The sequence below is a fragment of the Aulonocara stuartgranti genome (genome assembly GCF_965226115.1).
Source record: "Aulonocara stuartgranti genome assembly, chromosome: 14".
Lineage (NCBI taxonomy): Eukaryota > Metazoa > Chordata > Actinopteri > Cichliformes > Cichlidae > Aulonocara > Aulonocara stuartgranti.
In genome coordinates this window covers 39,026,305-39,045,136 of record NC_138950.1, presented here as the reverse complement: position 1 = coordinate 39,045,136, position 18,832 = coordinate 39,026,305, and the positions used below count along the sequence as shown (strand labels likewise).

General features: G+C 42.5%; 1 protein-coding gene across 2 annotated transcripts in view; it reads right to left on the bottom strand.

The window, feature by feature from the left end:
- ulk2 (unc-51 like autophagy activating kinase 2) overlaps positions 1-18,832 on the bottom strand; it is a 33,130-nt gene that overhangs the window by 9,550 nt on the left and 4,748 nt on the right. Inside the window, exons 2-14 of one of the 2 annotated variants that reach the window (XM_082504114.1) lie at positions 18,457-18,549; positions 18,232-18,273; positions 10,487-10,519; positions 8,366-8,402; positions 6,996-7,169; positions 6,579-6,652; positions 6,358-6,459; positions 6,213-6,271; positions 4,994-5,076; positions 4,338-4,388; positions 4,167-4,255; positions 3,653-3,821; positions 2,099-2,156 (exon numbers count right to left, since the gene is read on the bottom strand). In XM_082504114.1, coding sequence (XP_082360240.1) covers positions 2,099-2,156; positions 3,653-3,821; positions 4,167-4,255; positions 4,338-4,388; positions 4,994-5,076; positions 6,213-6,271; positions 6,358-6,459; positions 6,579-6,652; positions 6,996-7,169; positions 8,366-8,402; positions 10,487-10,519; positions 18,232-18,273; positions 18,457-18,549 — 1,064 coding nt within the window. Of the gene's footprint in view, positions 1-2,098; positions 2,157-3,652; positions 3,822-4,166; positions 4,256-4,337; positions 4,389-4,993; positions 5,077-6,212; positions 6,272-6,357; positions 6,460-6,578; positions 6,653-6,995; positions 7,170-7,320; positions 7,471-8,365; positions 8,403-10,486; positions 10,520-18,231; positions 18,274-18,456; positions 18,550-18,832 lie in introns of those variants that run through there. The other variant, XM_082504115.1, reaches the window with a different exon arrangement.

Below are 18,832 nucleotides of genomic sequence, written 5' to 3'. Positions count from 1 at the left end.
ACTGATGATTTGTTAGAACATCTGTTACAAACATGGTTTATTTGAAGAGTTTCAGTCAGTTTTCAGCACAGAAACAGCGTGAAGGTTACAAATGATCTGGCCTCTGACTGCGCACTCATGTCTGTGCTCGTCCTGCTAGCCCTCAGTGCAGCTTTTGATTTGGGGACCATAAATTTTGATTACAGAGATTGGAGCACGCCACAGAGATTTATAGGTACTTATAGGTACTGCACTCCAATGGTTTGAATTCTATCTAATAGACTCCAATTTGTTCATGTAAATGGGGAGTCGTGATCCATGCTACACATGCTTTGCTTGGGCAGTATCATCAAAAACTAGTATTTATTAGTTCTAGGCTGGACAAGTCAGTCATTATTTATCAGGCTGTCCTAAAATCTCCTTGAGAGTACAGGACAGAACTGGACAGGGACTAGAAAGACAGAGCATATCCCCCATACTGGCTTCTCTTCTCTGCCTCCCTGTTAAACGCAGAATCAAATTCAAGATCAATTTAAGAGTATTTTAAAGTAGAATGGGAGGCAGAGCCTTTAGCTTTCAGGCCCATCTTCTGTGAAACCAGCTCCCAGTTTGGATTTGGTAGACAGACACCATCTCTGCTTTTAAGATCAGGCTCCAAACTTCCCTTTTGGATAAAGCATATAGTTAAGACTGGATCAGGTGACCCTGAACCCTAATCCCAATAATGCCTTGAGGCACCTGTTGTTGTGATGTGACGCTATATAAATGCAATTAAATTAATAAGGAACTTAATCAAACTAAACTGAATTAATGAATCAGTGTGGGGTTGTGTGCAATTTAATACAACATCACAGGTATCACAGGTAGGACAAGGAAGTCTGAATGTATTTCAATATGGACTATCACATTACTGCAGTAAGAAAAACACCAGCTGATCAAAGGGAATAAACTTAGGAAGCATATGGAAGGCCAAAAGGAGATGAAAGCCGTGTCAACGGCAGTGTGAGAGTGTGTTTGTGTACAGTACTTACTATAATAAGACCAATATTTATTCCATAAACTGTGTTTGCGTGTGTTAAAAAAATGCAAGAGAGGTTTGGGGACTCTTATTCGAATACACACAGTCCTCTCTGTGGGTCTGGTGCTGTTTTTAGCACAGCACCACCATGTTGTCTGGCTCGGTATCTTCTTTGTAACCGATTAATCACGAAGAGCTGGTAGTGGGCAGGAGCGTTCAGTCAAGATAAATAAATCGGCACCATTTAGGGGTTACCCAGGATAAAGCTGGAAGCAGGCTGTTTGTCAAGTGCTCACAGAAATAGTGATACAAAGAAAGAAAGTAAGCCCTGCTGACACAAAAATAGATCATATTAAAATGGATAATATGAGCATTCAAACATGTCTTTGTGTGAAACAGTCTGACTCATCGTGACACACTCCTATTGTCCTGAAAATATCCAATTCACAGCCCACAAACAGTGCCTGGTGGCTTAGTGACGCTGGGCTGCATTCAAAGCATCTCCAACATCCAGTGAGGTAACAGCCTTTTTTATGAATCACACTTAACTGTTGTTAAACAAAACAAATAATTACTGAAAAAAACAGATGTGGCGTGTCAGCCCTACCACAGCTATGTCTGGAAAACCTCCATTCACCTCAATGTGGCCAACTCTAACCCAGCTCATCTTTTACATGCCACCTGCAGTCAACAGGGGTTTAACATTATAGGGCACAGAATTCTGGTAGCAGCAAACCACCTGTCATCTAAATGGGGAGCAAGCACACAAACAGCAATGGGTAGTGAAAGTCAAAGCTGAGTGTGAGTCTGCTGTGGCTGCTCTTTGGTGGCTCATTACTCTCTGCAGTACTTCAAATTGATCCACTGTTTGGTCCAAGTCTCTCTCTGCAGACACACTTTGCTAGTTCTGCTCTTCGGGCTATGTGCATACAGCAACACACGACAAGTGCCAAACTTGCTGACAGAAGCAGAAGTCATTTATGGTGAACTTTCAGTTCTCTCTTTAGAACTGCATTTTCTTTTTCGGCTGATAATTATTTTGGTAAGGTCAGAAAATTCAACCTAACTTAAGCAGAATGTGTTGCACAGCCTCGTACTCACCCTCCACACATGAGAAACTCGCTGGATGCCCGACGACCCGGTCCCATTGGTTGGTCATCTGAGGATGAGGAAAAAAGGAAAGAAAACAATCATTAACACACACACACACACACAATGTCTGTGAAGGTTCTCAGTCATCCAGGTCATCGTAGTCTAGGAGAAGCTTCTTCAGTTAAAGAAGGATGAGAGGTGAAACGCCTTCAAGCAACTTAAAGAAGTCCAGACGCTTTTGTTTCCAAGCTCCTTAGACTAAACACACAATGTTGTTGTACAGCAGTTACAAACAGAGGTGAGCAGTCTCTCGCTTTTCTGATGAAGAGTTGAGACATTTTTAACCAAACAGAACTAGTCTAATAAAAGTCCAGTGAGCTCTGATAAATTCCTGACCGTTACATCCTAATGGGGTTTTTAAACGACTCGAGGGTTTGAGTAAACGGAACATTTAACACATTATTCTTTGGACAATTCTAACTCACACTATTACTGTCTGAAATGTAAAATGTTGTAGATTTACGAGTAGTCTTAGGAATCGTTTCTTTTTTCTATTAACAAAAAACCCCAAAACAAAACAAAATCTTAAGGAAATATCAGGTGTGCTGGAGTTTGGTTTACACCAGAGTTGCACTGTAGACTACATGGTGCGACATGCTGGTGCTACAGCTGTCATTACTATAGCATAGGTTAGCAATTCCCATAAAAGCTGTGATTTGGTCAGCTGTTATATTGAGATCACACGTGAAGCACATAACTCACACTGGTGTAGTTGCTGGAGTCTTGGAGCATTTTATACTCTACAATTAACTAATGGGAGAACCACTTCAGTCTACAATATAACAAGTGGTCTATGTCAGTCACCTTCAATTAATGAGTACATACTTCTGATACACAGTAAATAAAGACTGAGTTCAGTTTGCATGTGTTACAGCCTGGCAGTCCCTCCAGCTGATACCATGAAGTCACCACATGGTCTGCACACAGATCCATGGATATATGTATAGATTCCTTTAAAATTACAGATAATGGAATGGTGCTGAAGTTATGTCTTTGATGTTAAATTATCATTTATCGTCGAATTAAATGATAATGTAGCTCAGGCTGAAATAGGCAGTTTGCAGTACTATGGCAAAGTTTACAGCGATGGACTCTGGTGCACTGCTAGGTTAGGTCCTGGGTAGACACACAGATATTATAAAAGAGACATAGCACTGAAAGTACTGAACTTTATGGGAGCAGCAAAGTAAAGTAAAAATCAAGCACAAATATAACTTTCCTGGAAAAAGCTAAAGCTTACATTATTTTGGGGGCCATTTTTAGGCAGTTTATTATTATTTTATTATTTATTATTTTATTAAACATTTGGTACATGATGTTTTTATGTTCCAATCACCATTAAAAGTCATTTTAGATAATGCATCATAAAATGTGAGTCATTAATTTAAGCAGGTCTTTAGTTCTACCTCAGTACTAGCGGTTGAAAAGAAGACATGACGGCTAATATAATGAAGACATTAAGATGCAAGTTAGGTGTAAATATAGACAGGTGTTGGCACTTACAGCTGTCAGCAGAGATGTGGGGCACCAGGACAAAGTCGTCCGTGTCACAAGAAGAGTTCTTACTGCTGGTGCTTCCTGCAGACTCTTTGGACAGCTGCAGGAAGTTGGGCGGACCGAGTGGAGGGGATGACAGACCATCCTCTGCTAGAGTCTGCATGTCTGGCAGAGACTGTTCACATGCAGAGAGAGTATGGGAGAGGAGGGGGAGGAAGTATAAATTGTAGTGAGGCTCCTGACTGATCCCATTAAGTCTTCCAAGCAGGGCAGCGCTGACTGTCAAACTAATCTCGTTACATTGTTACAGAGAACACTGCTGAGAAATCTCTCCTTTCCTCCTGCTGCAGTGACATGAAGAGATTGCTATAACTAGCGGAAGATGTAACCGCAGCAGCACTCACGCTAGCAGTATTCAAAGGCAGCACACACGAGGACCTAAAAATAAGGCTGAAGTGTTTTTACACAGGATCTGTGCATTTCCCAGACAAATCCATGTGATACATGTGATCAAACTCACAGGAGGAGAGCTGTAGCGGATACATGGGGAGCTGCCACAGGAGCTGTCTGTCACAGGATTGGAGGTGATGGGCACAGGAACTGGACACGCTGAGGGGGGAAACTCACCATTAATCATGGTTTCAAGTTGATGAGGCGTGGATGTGCTGTAGACTCTGACCTTTGTGCTTACATTTTTTAATGGTGGATGACGACTCCAAGAAAGGGTGGCTGAAAAATGTGTCTGAGAGAGAGATGGATAGGTAAGTGAGAAACAGCACGATATACCCCATCTAAACCTGTTCAGAGTTTTTCTTACTCTTCCCCTCCTGCTGCATCAGAACCAGCCGACTCACACAGATTCATTTTCATTCTTAAAGTTGCTGTCAAAGCTCAGAGTCAAGTTTTCATTTTTACAAACACTGAAATCCCAATTAGGCTGTTAGTTTTTTCCCAGTCGTTACTCATCAATATGTTTTATTTATTTATCTAGATTCTCCATCTTTCTAACTTTGAATCTGTGGACAGTCGTGCAGCTGTCCAGCCAGTGGTCCAAGGAAAAGCTGTGATTGGCTGTCAGGTGTTGAAATCATTTCTTAAGTTTTGCCTTGTATTAGTGGAACATTTTTAATCTTGGTTTATCCTGTTCATTTAATCGTAGGAAACCAAAAATCGTGATTTGTATTGAAATTCAACTGACTTTGTAGCCCTGGTAAACAGTGGAATAAAGTGTCTCACTGTGCACAGTATCCTTATTTAAACCCTACACAGTTTAACACACTTTATACTGAAATTAGAGGAAAAGTATGGAAAGCACCACTACTGAAAGACTGTGATGTCAGTACGTACCAAAGTCCATTCTGTCCTTCTGATTCCTCTGCAGCAGCCCAAGCAAAAGATCGCTCAGCTGTGGGGACGTCTCCCTCGGGATGCTGGGTAGTAAGAGTATGGAAACATCAACACTTTGTTTCTCTCAGGGTGCATATCAGCTGTGCAGTGCATTCTGAGGCACGTCAGACAATGCAATGGGTGCACTGTAGCTTATAGGATTGTTACTGTTAATCACGTACGTATTACAAAGTCAGTACTGTTAGTCTGCCAGTTTGGATACAGCTTGACAGACCATTTGAAAACTGACCTGCAGGTAGCACTAAGTAACTGAAGTCAGAACTTCTACTCCTCCACGGCTCCATCATTCGCTATGGATCTCTGGCTCTCTCCCACAGCTTGTGTTTTTGCCCTCTTCCTCCTCTCAGACAGACCCTCCCTGAGCCTGGTGCTGACACAGGTGTCTTCCTTTTAAAAGGGAGTTTTTCCTTCCCACTGTCACCAAAGTGCTTGCTCATAGGGGGCCATATGATTGTTGGGGTTTCCTCTGTATTATTGTAGGGTCTATACCTTACAATATAAAGCACGTTGAGGCACCCGTGGGTGTGATTTAGTGTTATATAACTGAAACTAAATTGAATATACACCTTAATTTAAAACTGAATTAGTTCTTTTCAGCCTATGCTGCTATTCAAAGCATACAAGTAGTTCAAATATGTCAGAATTGGGGGTGTAACACCTGACAGAACACCACCTTCATGCCCCAAACCATGTCCTGGATGAAACAACAGACGCCTCGGCACCAAAGCTGTGCCTTCAAAGCCGACTTGAATTCTTTCCTACCACTCAAAGCCAGTCTCAGCTTCTTCCTCAGCTCTGTGCAGCATCCTTTAATCCTTTCCTCTGCCTTCACTCGCTTCCTTTTCTTCATGTTCACCTGTGTCCTCCTCTCTTATGTTGGTCTTATATGGTCTTCCCTTTTCTTAAGTCACATGTTCACCACAATCCACAGCAACAGCAAATAACACCATACCTACACAGTTTCTGTTCCTAAAAACTATACTGTATAGTCCCATTTTCAACTAGACAGGTATAAGCCACCAACTTCAAAACATAATCTTCAGGTATTATGTGTCACTTGTATCCTGTTAAATCTATTGATCTATTTGAAAGAAACAGACTGATTGCACATATTTATTATGCATCTCGTGTCTGAGGCTACGGTGTGAAGGTGACTTACATGGGTTGCAGATTCTTGTTCTTCTCATAAAACATCCGTAGGTCTTGGGGACTGTTGGCCTGAAAATATAAGTTGAGAAATAAGACGCACAGTCGCAAACACCGACAGGTCCACGCGTTATGGGTTTGTTGTGCACACTGTTAACCTGGAATGGTGGCTTTCCAACCAGACACTGGTAGATAACCGTCCCTATGCTCCACAGGTCAGCCTTGGCGTCATAGTTCTGGGACATGATGACTTCTGGGGCCTGAGAGAGAACAGGTCACGAGCCAAGAACCACAACACAGAGTTATATGTAACAAACCGAGCAGACAGATCTTTTTTAAAGCTGACACACAGAAAATATAGAGAATAAAACACACTGACCATGTACATGGGGGACCCACACAGTGTAGCTGCCATCATGTTGCTGTGGAGGTACCGTGCAAAGCCAAAGTCAGCTGTAGAACGGAGACATGAAGCACACGTGTTGTTATCACCAGTAACACAAACCACTATTGTTGGATGAAGAATGAATGGAGACGCCCTGCACTCCAAACAGAGCTCGTACTGTGGTGTATAACAACACAACACTGCTACCCATCATCATCATCATGGCTGCATTACTTTTATAAAAACTTTCTGAATTTATAACATATTGATTTAAACTTAACCTCTGGCCACTGTAAATGACACGAAGCGAAACAATGATAGGTCTGTACACGCTTCCAAAATGTAGTTATGAGAAAACTACGCTGCACGTAACTTAATAACTGATAGTAACTGACATTCTTCTTCCATTACCAATTTTGATGCGGATGCCACTGATGTTGGACTTCTTGCGACCCACGTATGACAGCAGGATGTTCTGTGGTTTCAGATCACGGTGAATAATGCCTTTGCTGTTGAGGATGCGCATGGCAGCAGCAATCTGCTGTAGAAAGACCCTCAGTGTATCCTCTCTCAGCGTCCCCTTAGCTTAAACAAAAAAGACCACAGTAGTCAGGATCCAGTTCAATGTTTTTCCTCAAGGAGCATTTATGTAGCAACCATGCAAAAATGTTCATTAAGCTGCATCTATGTCAAATTCTCGCTTTGTTTTCAATTCAAAATGGACACCAACACCTACATCAAATAAGCCGAGGTCACAGTTTGCTTGTTTAAATGAACCTGTCCTGTCCGGGTGTCCGGGCTGAGTGTTTCAGCAAAGTTGTTCAGTAAGCCAACAACACTTTATCCTAAGTCAGGGGTGGGCAACTCCAGGCCTCGAGGGCCGGTGTCCTGCAGGCTTTATATCTCACCCTGGGTCAACACACCTGAATCAAATGATTAGTTCATTACCAGGCCTCTGGAGAACTTCAGGACATGCTGAGGAGGTCGTTTAGCCATTTAAATCAGCTGCGTTGGATCAAGGACACATCTAAAACCTGCAGGACACCGGCCCTCGAGGCCTGGAGGTCCACCCTCCCCGGTGTACACAGTGGTCTCAAACAACAGCCTTGATGTCATTGCAGATGTGATTTTTTTTAAGCCCAAACCTTTGAGATCAATTCTGAAGATGACTTCAGTATATGCATTTAAACCTTGTGACATTTTTACAATATTTCCATGTAATTCTTAAATCAGTGTTTTGCTACACGAGTAAAACTTACTGTAAATATTCAACAGTAAAAAACAAAAGTTGAAACAGAGAATTATTTTGATTAATTGCTTATTTGACTATCATAGCAACAACACTGCTCGCTTTAACATTGTTTATTTTCAACATGGGTTTGAAAACAATCTGATTTTGCTTTCATTTATATTTCATACAGAGCCCAAGTTTTTGGTTGTGGTCACAGATCCAAGGCTGTTAGCTTAAAGTGTGTAACCTGCGTCATCCAAAATGCAAACACAAACATGAAACTTGACTATCTGGTTTTTCTCATGTGCAGCTTCAGATTCTTGTCAGGGTGGCACATCCTGCTCTCATGACAATCCCCCACCCACACCCCCACCCTCAACTTCACAACTGACCTGGTAAACTTCACACTTCCTTTATTTTCTTTGCTTTACGAGCAGACATGCTGATATGATACACCACTGCATGCACACATAATCATAATATCAACAGTTACATTAGCTACTTTGTTTTGATGAACAATAATAGGTGTGTGGGGCAGACAGATGCTTACCTTGCAGGTAGTCTGCAAGATCACCTCCGTTACAGTACTGTGTGTGCAAAGACAGACAAACACCATCAGCAACAATTACATTCAGTTTCAACAAGTTGATTGGCTCCTTATGCATATACATGTGCCTCGGCATGCTTTTATTTTAATCCTAGTCCAGATTACTGCAGGTTTATTAGTTAACCTGCTAAATGTCTTAAAGGTTACCAGTGCTGACAACTCCACTTGAGAGAAATGATTTCTCATGAGTGAAAAGAAGAAGGGGCAGATGAGACTGCAGCCGTGAGTTAAAGGAAAGGGCTATAATACTCTGTTATGAGAAAAGCTGAGAAAAAAACTGATCTAGGATCTGCTTCCATTTAATCTGTGAGCTCCAGGTACAGACGGTTGGTGATCAAAAAGCTTCCCTGCTCTGATCTGTAGTGGAGGGATGACACAATCCTTCGAAAAGCTGCATCTTGATGCTGTAACAGTGGAAGCCAACCCATAATGCATTTTAAAGCAATTGGCTTGCCTCCAGCAGAGGATAAACAGGGGCTGACTTTACATCATGTTCAGTGGAGCTTCACAGACTAACATTGTCCTGAAATACCCCACAGGGGTTTAGTTGACTTGACTCTCAAATCATCATAAGTGTAAACTCGACTGTGGGAAGATCCTGTGCTTCCAGAGGCTGTTTGTTTTCTGAATGGAAAGCTGGATTTCAACCAGAAAAGTCATCAGCCATTACTACTGGAAGAGAGAGATGGGCAACTTGGTTAACCATGACTATCTGTGACTAGATATCAGCTGAACAACATAAGGCTAGTATGGTTTTTAAACTTATTTAGTAGTTCTTATCTCCTTTTACTTTAATCCCAACAAAGTATACGATGTAATTAATGTAACGTAACAATTCCATACACTGGCCAACCTAACAACTGAAGCCTGGGTCTAAAAACATCTAAAATATGCACTCAAACGCTTTAGTGTAACAACAACAAGCACCATGTGCTAATGAAGGTAAACATATCACAAACCAACTCTATAGAGAGACTTGCACTGGTGGATTTTGGTCAGTTGACATTCAAACTGTAGAACTTTATTTGTTCATTTGATGAGCATCAGTCATGTCGCCTGTATCGCTTACACAGATGCTTTTATTTGTTTCATCTGTGTAGGCAGGTCTTTTAAAAGACAAACAAAAAACACTAATATAAATATACCAGAGCAGTTTTCAAAGATATGTCTGCTGCTGAATGAACAAAGAAATATTCAGTGTTCTAACAGCTTCACTGTTTATATTATCCCCTCCAGACTCGGGGTTCAGTGAATACAATGCTCTCTTCATTGGGACTGCATCTGGCACATTTGCTTGGGGCCTATGGTTAATGTTTCCAATACCAGAACAAGACGAGGTTTCTCCACCCAAACAAAACACGAGGGCACAGCTCCAATTTGGCCAGGGCAAGTTCATACTTAACATTCCAGCGAGGGCCTGATGATCCGGTGGTGCTTATTCCTTCTTAAGGATGGAAGTTGGAAATATATCCATAAGAATTAATTAGCAAAGCTCCACCAATCTTCAGCTAGTGCCAGCTCTGAAAATTTTCATACATATGATGACAAACCCCCAGACAAGCTGGAGGAGGTGGCTGGGGAGAGGGAGGTCTGGGCTTCTCTGCTTGGGCTGCTGCCCCCGCGACCCGGCCCCGGATAAGCGGAAGAAAATGGACGACAAAACTGTTATGTCAACATCCTCAGAGTAATGTAACCTCGCTGTAGGACAAACAAAGTCATGTTTCTAACAATGTAATGTCCTAAAAACTCCAAAGCAAGATTTTAAGCCAAGGCAGATCTGATTCTTAGAAAAGAGGCTTGTTGTCAGAGAGAACCCTGAGATGGTTTGTTTTCTATCCTGCAGCCAGCCGAGTGTTGCAACACAAGTGCAGAAAGTTGGAGACCGTGTACAGAGTGAGGTCATCAGGAGGTTAAGAGAAAAAAAGGCAGCAACAACAGAACATTAGTGAAGCCTACGCCAGCACAGAGGGAAAGAGCACATGCTGACATCTGGCCATAAATCATTACTGTGTTTAAAAAACACATATGTTCCAACTATCTACAGTGTCATGTTTCTATACTTACCTCCATGACCAGGAAAACAAAGTTGGGCGTTTCCTGGAAAAGAGGAGACACAGAATCTGTTACAGCAGCCATTTATCCTGCAGCAGCTGTCAGCTCCAAACATACACGACAAAACAGCCACTGGAGAAAACACAACGTACCCAAACTACTTGCAGATGCCATTTATAACAGACCTGGCTTTTTCTGAACCTGCATTTTTATTACTTCCATCTTACTATGCATGTACGTGATGTTAGAATAATCTGCAACATCGTTCTGAATGGGAACGTTCACCAGAATGCCCACTCGACTTGGAAACTGAGAAAACGTTGTTGCCAACTTCTGAGGGAAATTTTGACCCGTTGCCAAGCTGCTGACGTCACGCACGAGCGGCAGATGAAAGTAAAGGGGTGACTATGGAAACCAATTAGTGGACATAACTGAGATGAACAGGCCAAATGATTATATTTGCATGATGACGCTTCTGTTTAGTAGCTTCCAATGATTAAAATCATCTGTAAAAGTCTCTGCACTGTTTCATCCTTTGATCATGTGACCGCAGTGCATTGCTCTTATTAACCTGCGCTCTCACTGACTTATTCTTAGTGCTGATTGGTTGGTGAAGCCTAACCACATAAGACAGCACGGTGGTCGTTCCCACTGACCTCCATCAGCAGCGGCTTTATCTTTCTGTTGCTGTTAGCTTAGTTTAAGTACAGGATGAGTTGACGGTTACCAGCACTCCTGTTTTCAGTTTGGTTTATCTAAACTAGTTTAGAGGAGCAGCCTCAGTCCAACGGCCCACTGTGTGGTTGACTCTGGGTTTTCCTCCTCTTTTGTTTGTTTAGCCATATGGGCAGCCATCTTTTTTGTTTCTGTTTGTCCTTCGTAAGTAACAACATTTTAACTCAACGTTGTGGCGTCTTATATGTTCTGTTCTTTAGAGCCATAAAATTGTGAGCGCCAATGTATCAAATTCATCTAAACACAGATCAGGCCCTGAGGCTCAATTTCAGTCACAACATAACTTTAGTGCACCACACGCACAAACTCTTCTCTAGCATTTCATGAGATTCACTCAGCTTATCGAGCCACACAACAAACACGACTACTCGCTGTAGCACGGTGACACCATGTAAGTCAGCTGATGTGTGTGACCCCGACATAAATGGCTTTGGTGTTTTGTGTCTTCTAGGTAGCTCTTAAGTAATCCTTTCCAACTCCATACCAATGATTTCACCAGCTGGGGCAGATGTTGGAGGGAGATGGGACAGCCGAATCCATTCTTGGTGTGTCAAGTAGGAGGGATTACATAATGTGGTCGTAATCTTGAAGAGGGGGAAGTGAAAGAAGAGTCACATCACAAAGCCCACTTCATAACTAACCTCAGAGACACTGAGGTTAGTTATGAAGCAGACATGACTAAATAACACTCTTACACAAACAAGTTTGAGCATCCACAGAAAGCAGAGGTTAGCAAACAGCAGGGAGTGAAGCTGTTGCCTGGGGATTGATCCGTTTTATCCATGACGGTTCGGGCCCTTCACACGTTACCGTCTCTGGCTGCAGCAGTTGCTTCGGTTTCGGCGCGTTGCCCATTGGTAAGAAACAACATGAATTTCAAGAGGCAGGTGGTGACGACTGCACATAGGGCAGCCTCTGTCTGTGAGAGCTTAGAGGAAGTAGCAGCTCACAGTTATAAAAGTGACAATCTCTGACCATTTATAAATGATTTCTAGAATGTACCGTTCACACACACTGGCTGCTTCTGATGTAAACACGGGTGAACTTTGGATTTTGATGGGTGGATTGGGCTGGGCTCCAAAAACATCGCCTTCCAGCACAAAATTTCCAAAACAACTATGACATAAATAGACTCTCTCCTCCTCTCACATCATAGCCATGTCACACACACATAGCACTTAGAAGCCGTTTCACAAGCAACTCAGCTGGCTGGCTGCTTCGCATGATAACTGACGACACAATACATGGGCGCTGAGCACATTCACATGAATGCAAAAATACTTTGGACTGCAATGAGTCAATGTGAGCCAAAACAAGATACTGCCTGGTTAGCTGTTCCACTATTACATCATGCCAACTCCAGGAGTGCACGGTTATGTAACTATATGGGGGATGGGGAAAGGTCAAACCGAAGAGGGCAGGGGTGCACGGTGAAGCGGGAGGTCAGGAGACAGGTTCTTCACAAAGACTGGAATAATTCAAGGGAACTCAGCTCCGAGAAAAGCCTACGTTTGACCAACGGGAGAACAACGCGACAGATGGCTTGTGTAAGTGACAGCAGGGAGCAAAACAAAAAAACAACTAATGATGTGTTTAGAACAATAACTCAGGATCACTTGTTGACCATCACAGCTGCTCAGTCACAGATACACAGGACAGGATGTTTATCATTTCGCAGGAAGAGAAACATCGCGTCATTACGCAGATATGCCAGTTCACTCATACATCAATATACACTTGACTGCAACAGGTCAGTGCATGTACAACAAAAAGGCCAATAATACACTTTTATTAAGGGCCAAGACAGTCTGACACACAGTACCCACAGTTTCACAGGCTTGTATTTTGTGGCTTGAGACCTTCAGTCAGCTTCTTATGCAACATGTGTACTGAACATCATGTGACTGTGTGCGCTCATGCTTACGTGGTGATTAAACAGACACATGTACATGTTCTAAGCAGATGACTGGGCATATGTTTGTGTGCTCCAATGAGCAGCCACAGTGATTTCCTCTGATCTTCTACCCAGTTAAATGTCTGGAAAGCAAAGCTGTGCAAAAAGAATGTAGACACAGGACGATTTTCTAGGAAAACTCAAACGAGCTCTAAAACAGCAGCTAAGAGGAAATGTGCCTCTTGCTCCTTAAAACAGCCCCTATACCAGATGTTTTTACACATGTCAGGCTGGAGGGACCCTCCTTGAACAAGCACACAACGTTCCTAGGAGCAGCTTTCTCAATAACCAAAAACCTGTCTTCCTCTGTTTAACACCAGTCAGAACCTGTCCTGCTTTAATCATGTTGATCTGCTCAGTGTCCAGTTATTAGCCTTTTGTAGAACTTTCAATAATAAAATTCAAATCTTTGTCAGGAGGCAGGAATTACTCAGTTGGACATCATTCTTATGTGCTGAGAACAACAATCAACTTTTTGTTGACTGAGCACATTTTCTCTGAGTCGTCTTGTTTCTCATTTGACGAGAAGGAATTCAGTGAAACCATGAAATCAGCCATTATTATGCATCCATCCATCCATCCATCGATAAGAATCCAAATAGCAAATCTGTGGTGGCGGCAGCGTTAGAGAGGAGAAGGAACCAGGAGCCTTATAATTAGACCAGGCTACCTCACGCTGCTGCAGAACGCTTAACATCAACAGTGCAGAGGACAAGGACTGTAAGCCAATCAGCTGTGTGCTTGAGGCTGTCATTAAACACAGCAAATGAACAGAGCTCCTCCAAACTACAGCTCTGGTCCCAAGGACCTGCAATCTTTCAAAGGTGCAGACTCCTACATCCAGCTACACGGTCTTCTGTCAGCACACAGCTATTCTGAGAGGCTGCTGGTGCATCTGTGTACATCTGTGACTCACTGCATCCAAAAAAGCTAGCACACTCTAGTGTATGTAGAGGTTTCCAAAGATATGTAGAAGTTTATTTAGATTCTACAGTATGACCAGAGTGAAAATCAGCAGAGAAAAACATGAAAGAACTGTGACTGTTCTGTGCCATCAGCAACTAGCACGAGAAGTGCTGAGATGCCACGCTGTACGTTAATATAGTCCCTCGTCAAAGTGTGGATGCTGAGTGAACACATGTAACATACACAGGGATGTAAGCTGTTCTACTAAGTGTGTAGTAACAAGCACATGATCTATATGGTGCTCATAAAGATCCAAAGCAGTGTGAACACAAACAGCACTGTGAGCTAGAATCGCTTGATCTCCACATCTAAATTTTCACTGACCATCGAGCTAGCATTTTCCAAATGACCCTACTGAAAAAAGCAGTAGGTCACTGTGTGTACTGTTATCACTCACAATGTTCTGCAGTTCCAGCTCATACAGGATTGCCACAGTAATGTAAAACCAGCTTTGTTGCCAGTTTGCTTTGTGGGCTTGGGATGAAATATTAAGGTAGTGGAACCATAAGAAGCAGAAAATCTCTGCTCCATGCTCCTAATACAGCGGCTAGGACGGTTGCACAAGTTGGTTTGGGTCACATTTCCTGTTGTGTCTGGTAAGCCCATACATACAACACATGCTTCAAACAACAGCTAATAGAGCTGGGAACAGGTCAAGTGGGGGAGCTGGGGGGTAAAGTGAAATATATATCACGTATAAATAATGGGAAGTGACAGCTGCCAGGCTTGTAATACACCAGACAGTACAGATAACCGCCAAGGGAGCCCAGCCTGCCACGCAGCATTGTTCTGCTAGCACAGGGAACACTAAAGGGACAGTAAAAAAAGATGCAGCTGCTAAGAAAAGACACGGAGACACTGTGCCTGAAGCGGTGACAGGCAAAGCTTGGTGACTGTCTCAGACATGCAAGCAAGAGGTGACAGAGCTCAGGTAAACAAAATCACGACCCAAAGTGTACGAGTACGAAGGAACTGCAACCACACAACTGAAAGAGTGCTGGGAGCAGTATCTCATCTCATGCCACAAACATCATGTTGGGTTTGGGTTCTTTAAACCCCAATTCTGTCAGTATGATAAACAGATTTGCACACTAAAGTCAAGTATCAGTGGGATGATCTCATAATTTCACTGACCTCTACCAACCACGACTTTTTGTGTGCCTTCTCTTTTATGTGAGTCTCTTATTTTCTCATGATGTAACCATTTCTCCCCCCAAACACCTGATTAAATATGAAACTCAGAAACTTGAACATCTCATCCCTGCTGGAAACGCACCCTGACTAATGGGTTCCTCAGCCACTTGCTTGTGGAAGAGATCTATTACATCAGCAGGAGAGTGGATGGGTGATGAAGGGATGAGGACATGGTGGGAGGAGTGGACCGGTGGAAAGGCTGACCAGCAGGATCCCAGAGGGAGGCTTACGCAAACACAGGAAGTACCATTGCTATGTGGGATGTGCTTCACCATCACATTTGAAGTGGTAAATTAGTAGTTATGGTATTACAGCCAATTCTGGACATCTAAACAGAACCTTTTTACTGCTTGCTGATATGAACCAATATAACAGAGGATATAAACAACATAGCAGTTTGAAGAACGGGTTTTTCAGCATTCTTGTCAGAACCATCCTACTGTGCGCTCGCCTTGTGACAGACATCAGCAAAGTGGAGTAAATCACGTCATTTATTCGTGACTGCAAGTTTTCTGCCTTTAAAAAATTCAAAATCAAACATTTGTTTAACATGTGTGGAGTAAATGCAGAACAGCCTCTCTCACACCCACCATCAGTGAACAACAGTCTGTGTAGGAAACTAACTCCATCATTAATGCATCACAACATTATCTACGGCTCAACCACTGCTAAACACTACAGACAGACAGCTTTGAAAAATACAATCAAAGGCTCTCCTGACTCCAGTCTCGACGCACGCTCGTCCAGGTAAAGAAATCCACAAACGCTGACCCCGTCCTTCTGGACGTAGTGTTTTCTAAGTGACTTCTTCAGCCTCAGCTGACAGCAGGTTTCCCCAATCATATAAACAGTACATTTCCTTAATGACTGAAACCAGCACCACTAACTAACAATGAATGTATAATTGTTAGGTCTAAAGGGGATCTAACCGGAGGTAAATGGTATGATGCCCGATCTGTGGTGAAGATCCGGGTTCAGGAGAGATGAGCAAAGGTAGCAAACGCCTGGCGACGGGAAACAGCTAACACTCCTGTCTGTGGACAGTTAAGCTAGCTAGCTAAGTTTAAGATTTGCTCCGAAGCGAGAAGAGGTTTTTGAATAACCACCGTGTAATAGCGCAAGCTAGTTAAGGGTGGATGGCTCTGCCCGACATGGCCGTCGCCTTCACCAGCCAATCAGGATTGGCGGAATGAGATAAATGCTTTTGAGGAATACGCAGGGAGGCGCATCCAATAGTGAGACATTGCAGTCATGCTACTCTGAGAACCGGGGTTACACAAGTAAGCTAAAGTTTTTGTTTTCCTCCTAACGTGAACATGGGCAGCTCAGCAGCAGACTGACTGCACTGACAGGTTGGCCTTTCAGATTAAAACACTTTTCTACTAATTTGACTGCAACATATTACGACTAGTTTCTTGTGGTGCTGTGATCTACTCTTAGAAATGCATATAACAGCATTTTCACATCAAGCTCGATGTGCATGTGAGCCATAGAAAAGGCCAAAATGATAGACTTACTTAACTGTAACTGCAAAGCACTCTGGGTAATTAGTCACATGGCCGCCAGATTGTATTCAGGAATTCTGGAAGCTTTTATTGTGTTTGTCAGAGTTAACGGTTTTAACACCATCATATAACACTAATGCACTTTGACACATTTAAGGAGGTTAACAGGCTTAGTTTGTGAACTTGAGCTGCTTTGTTAATGCCAACAGCTGAGATCAGAGTAAAGCAGGCGAGTTCAGAATCAGATTTTTTACCCTCACTAGGAGTTTTGCTTGAGTTCACTCATGTCTAGAAACACAGACAAGTTTACCCACAGACTCAGCGTTTCCAGCAGAAACTGCATCTGTGGCAGTAGCGAGGCCGAGGGCGTACGCCGGCGCATGAACGCCCGCAAACATGTTTGTGGATGGACAAAAACCACATACACTTTGTAACAATATTCAGCTGCCTCTAAGTTTGTCATCAATATTCCCATCTAGGAAAGCCTATGTACGGCAAAACAACAAGACCAAGTGACTAATGCAATAAAATAATTTTTTAACCAAAGTATTTTTATTTATTTAAACATTCCTTAATGATCCCTTCACTAAGATAAATTCTGACTAGTTGTGCCAAAGTTATCAGATTAAGAAGACAAGCTGCTGCTCAGCTCTTAATACTCAGAGATCCCAAATAAAGTGATTAAGATAGCGGTGTGATAACCAGGACAGCGTGCGTGATCTCGTTGGCACAAAAGATCTACGGCATCATCACAGTTTAGTGTCACCCGTTCATCATCCTAAGCGTCCATGACTTATGCTATATGTGGCACTGAACAACAACATTATCATTTCTTTTTTGAAATTCATATAACATGTTATCATAGCTATCAGAGACAGTTGCTGCTGATCTCACAATCACAACAGCTGCAGATGTGACTCATGTTTGAGGATATATTTACATTTTACTTTCACATTATTTAGCAACATACATTTGAATTATGTCCATAACATGCTAACAAATGTTCATTTCTAACTTACCAACGGATAAGTATACTGCCTGATAATCCGCACCTCTACAATATCATTCAATCACATCCGTTTAAACGTATGGCCAAAATGCTGGCAGCTTGAAATAACAGTAAACCAATGTGTAACTTTAATATGGCTTCATCCAGCTTTCACGTACTGCCTGTGCATTGAACCATAGCCAATCCCAGGTTAGGCTAGCTGAACATATTCTTACGCTTGGTGATCTTTTTGGATGAAGGTTCATTTTGAAAATTTCTGTTTTTCTACCACGGACTTTAGAAGCTCATCCTCTCAGACACAAACAAACGATGAAACAGTAGTTAAAGAAGCTGCATACTAAAATTAAATCAAACACTAAAGACGTACATTACTTTAAAAGATTCCCAAACTTACCTGGACATCATAAAGTGCCACAATGTTTTCATGCTGCAGCTCCTGAGCAAAAAGAGCAGAAAAGTGAAAAGCATTAGCAGGAGCATCAACTAGCCTACGGAAGTTAATCGGGTCACTTTCATTCATGTTTCTATCTGGGCCGGATTTTATAAGGTGCACGCTCAAGTCGAGTCGACTCCAGTAAAGAGGAAAAAAGGAGGGAATTAAATTCAGGGTCATGCTCACCTTCAAGATTTTGATTTCCTTCCCAAGAAGGATCTGGGACTTGGACAGGTTCTTCTTGTTAATGCTTTTGATGGCCACCTCCCAATCAGTCTTCTACACAACACAAAACAAGAGGAAACAGATCACGTGAGAAGTTAACAAGGATGTTCCTGCACAACAGTTCAGATTGAATTTTTAATGCTGCCACTCATACGTTTCCTCTTGAGGTTTTGAGTTCCTTGACGCTGCAGGCTGACCACTTAAAACCAATAGAGAAAGTGCATGAGTTAGTTGTGGCTAGAGGCAACCATCCTTTCACTCAGGAAATATTTTTGTTGACCTGAAACCCGTAACATCCTGGCCAACTCGTATTGTGATCAATATACCTCGGAGACAG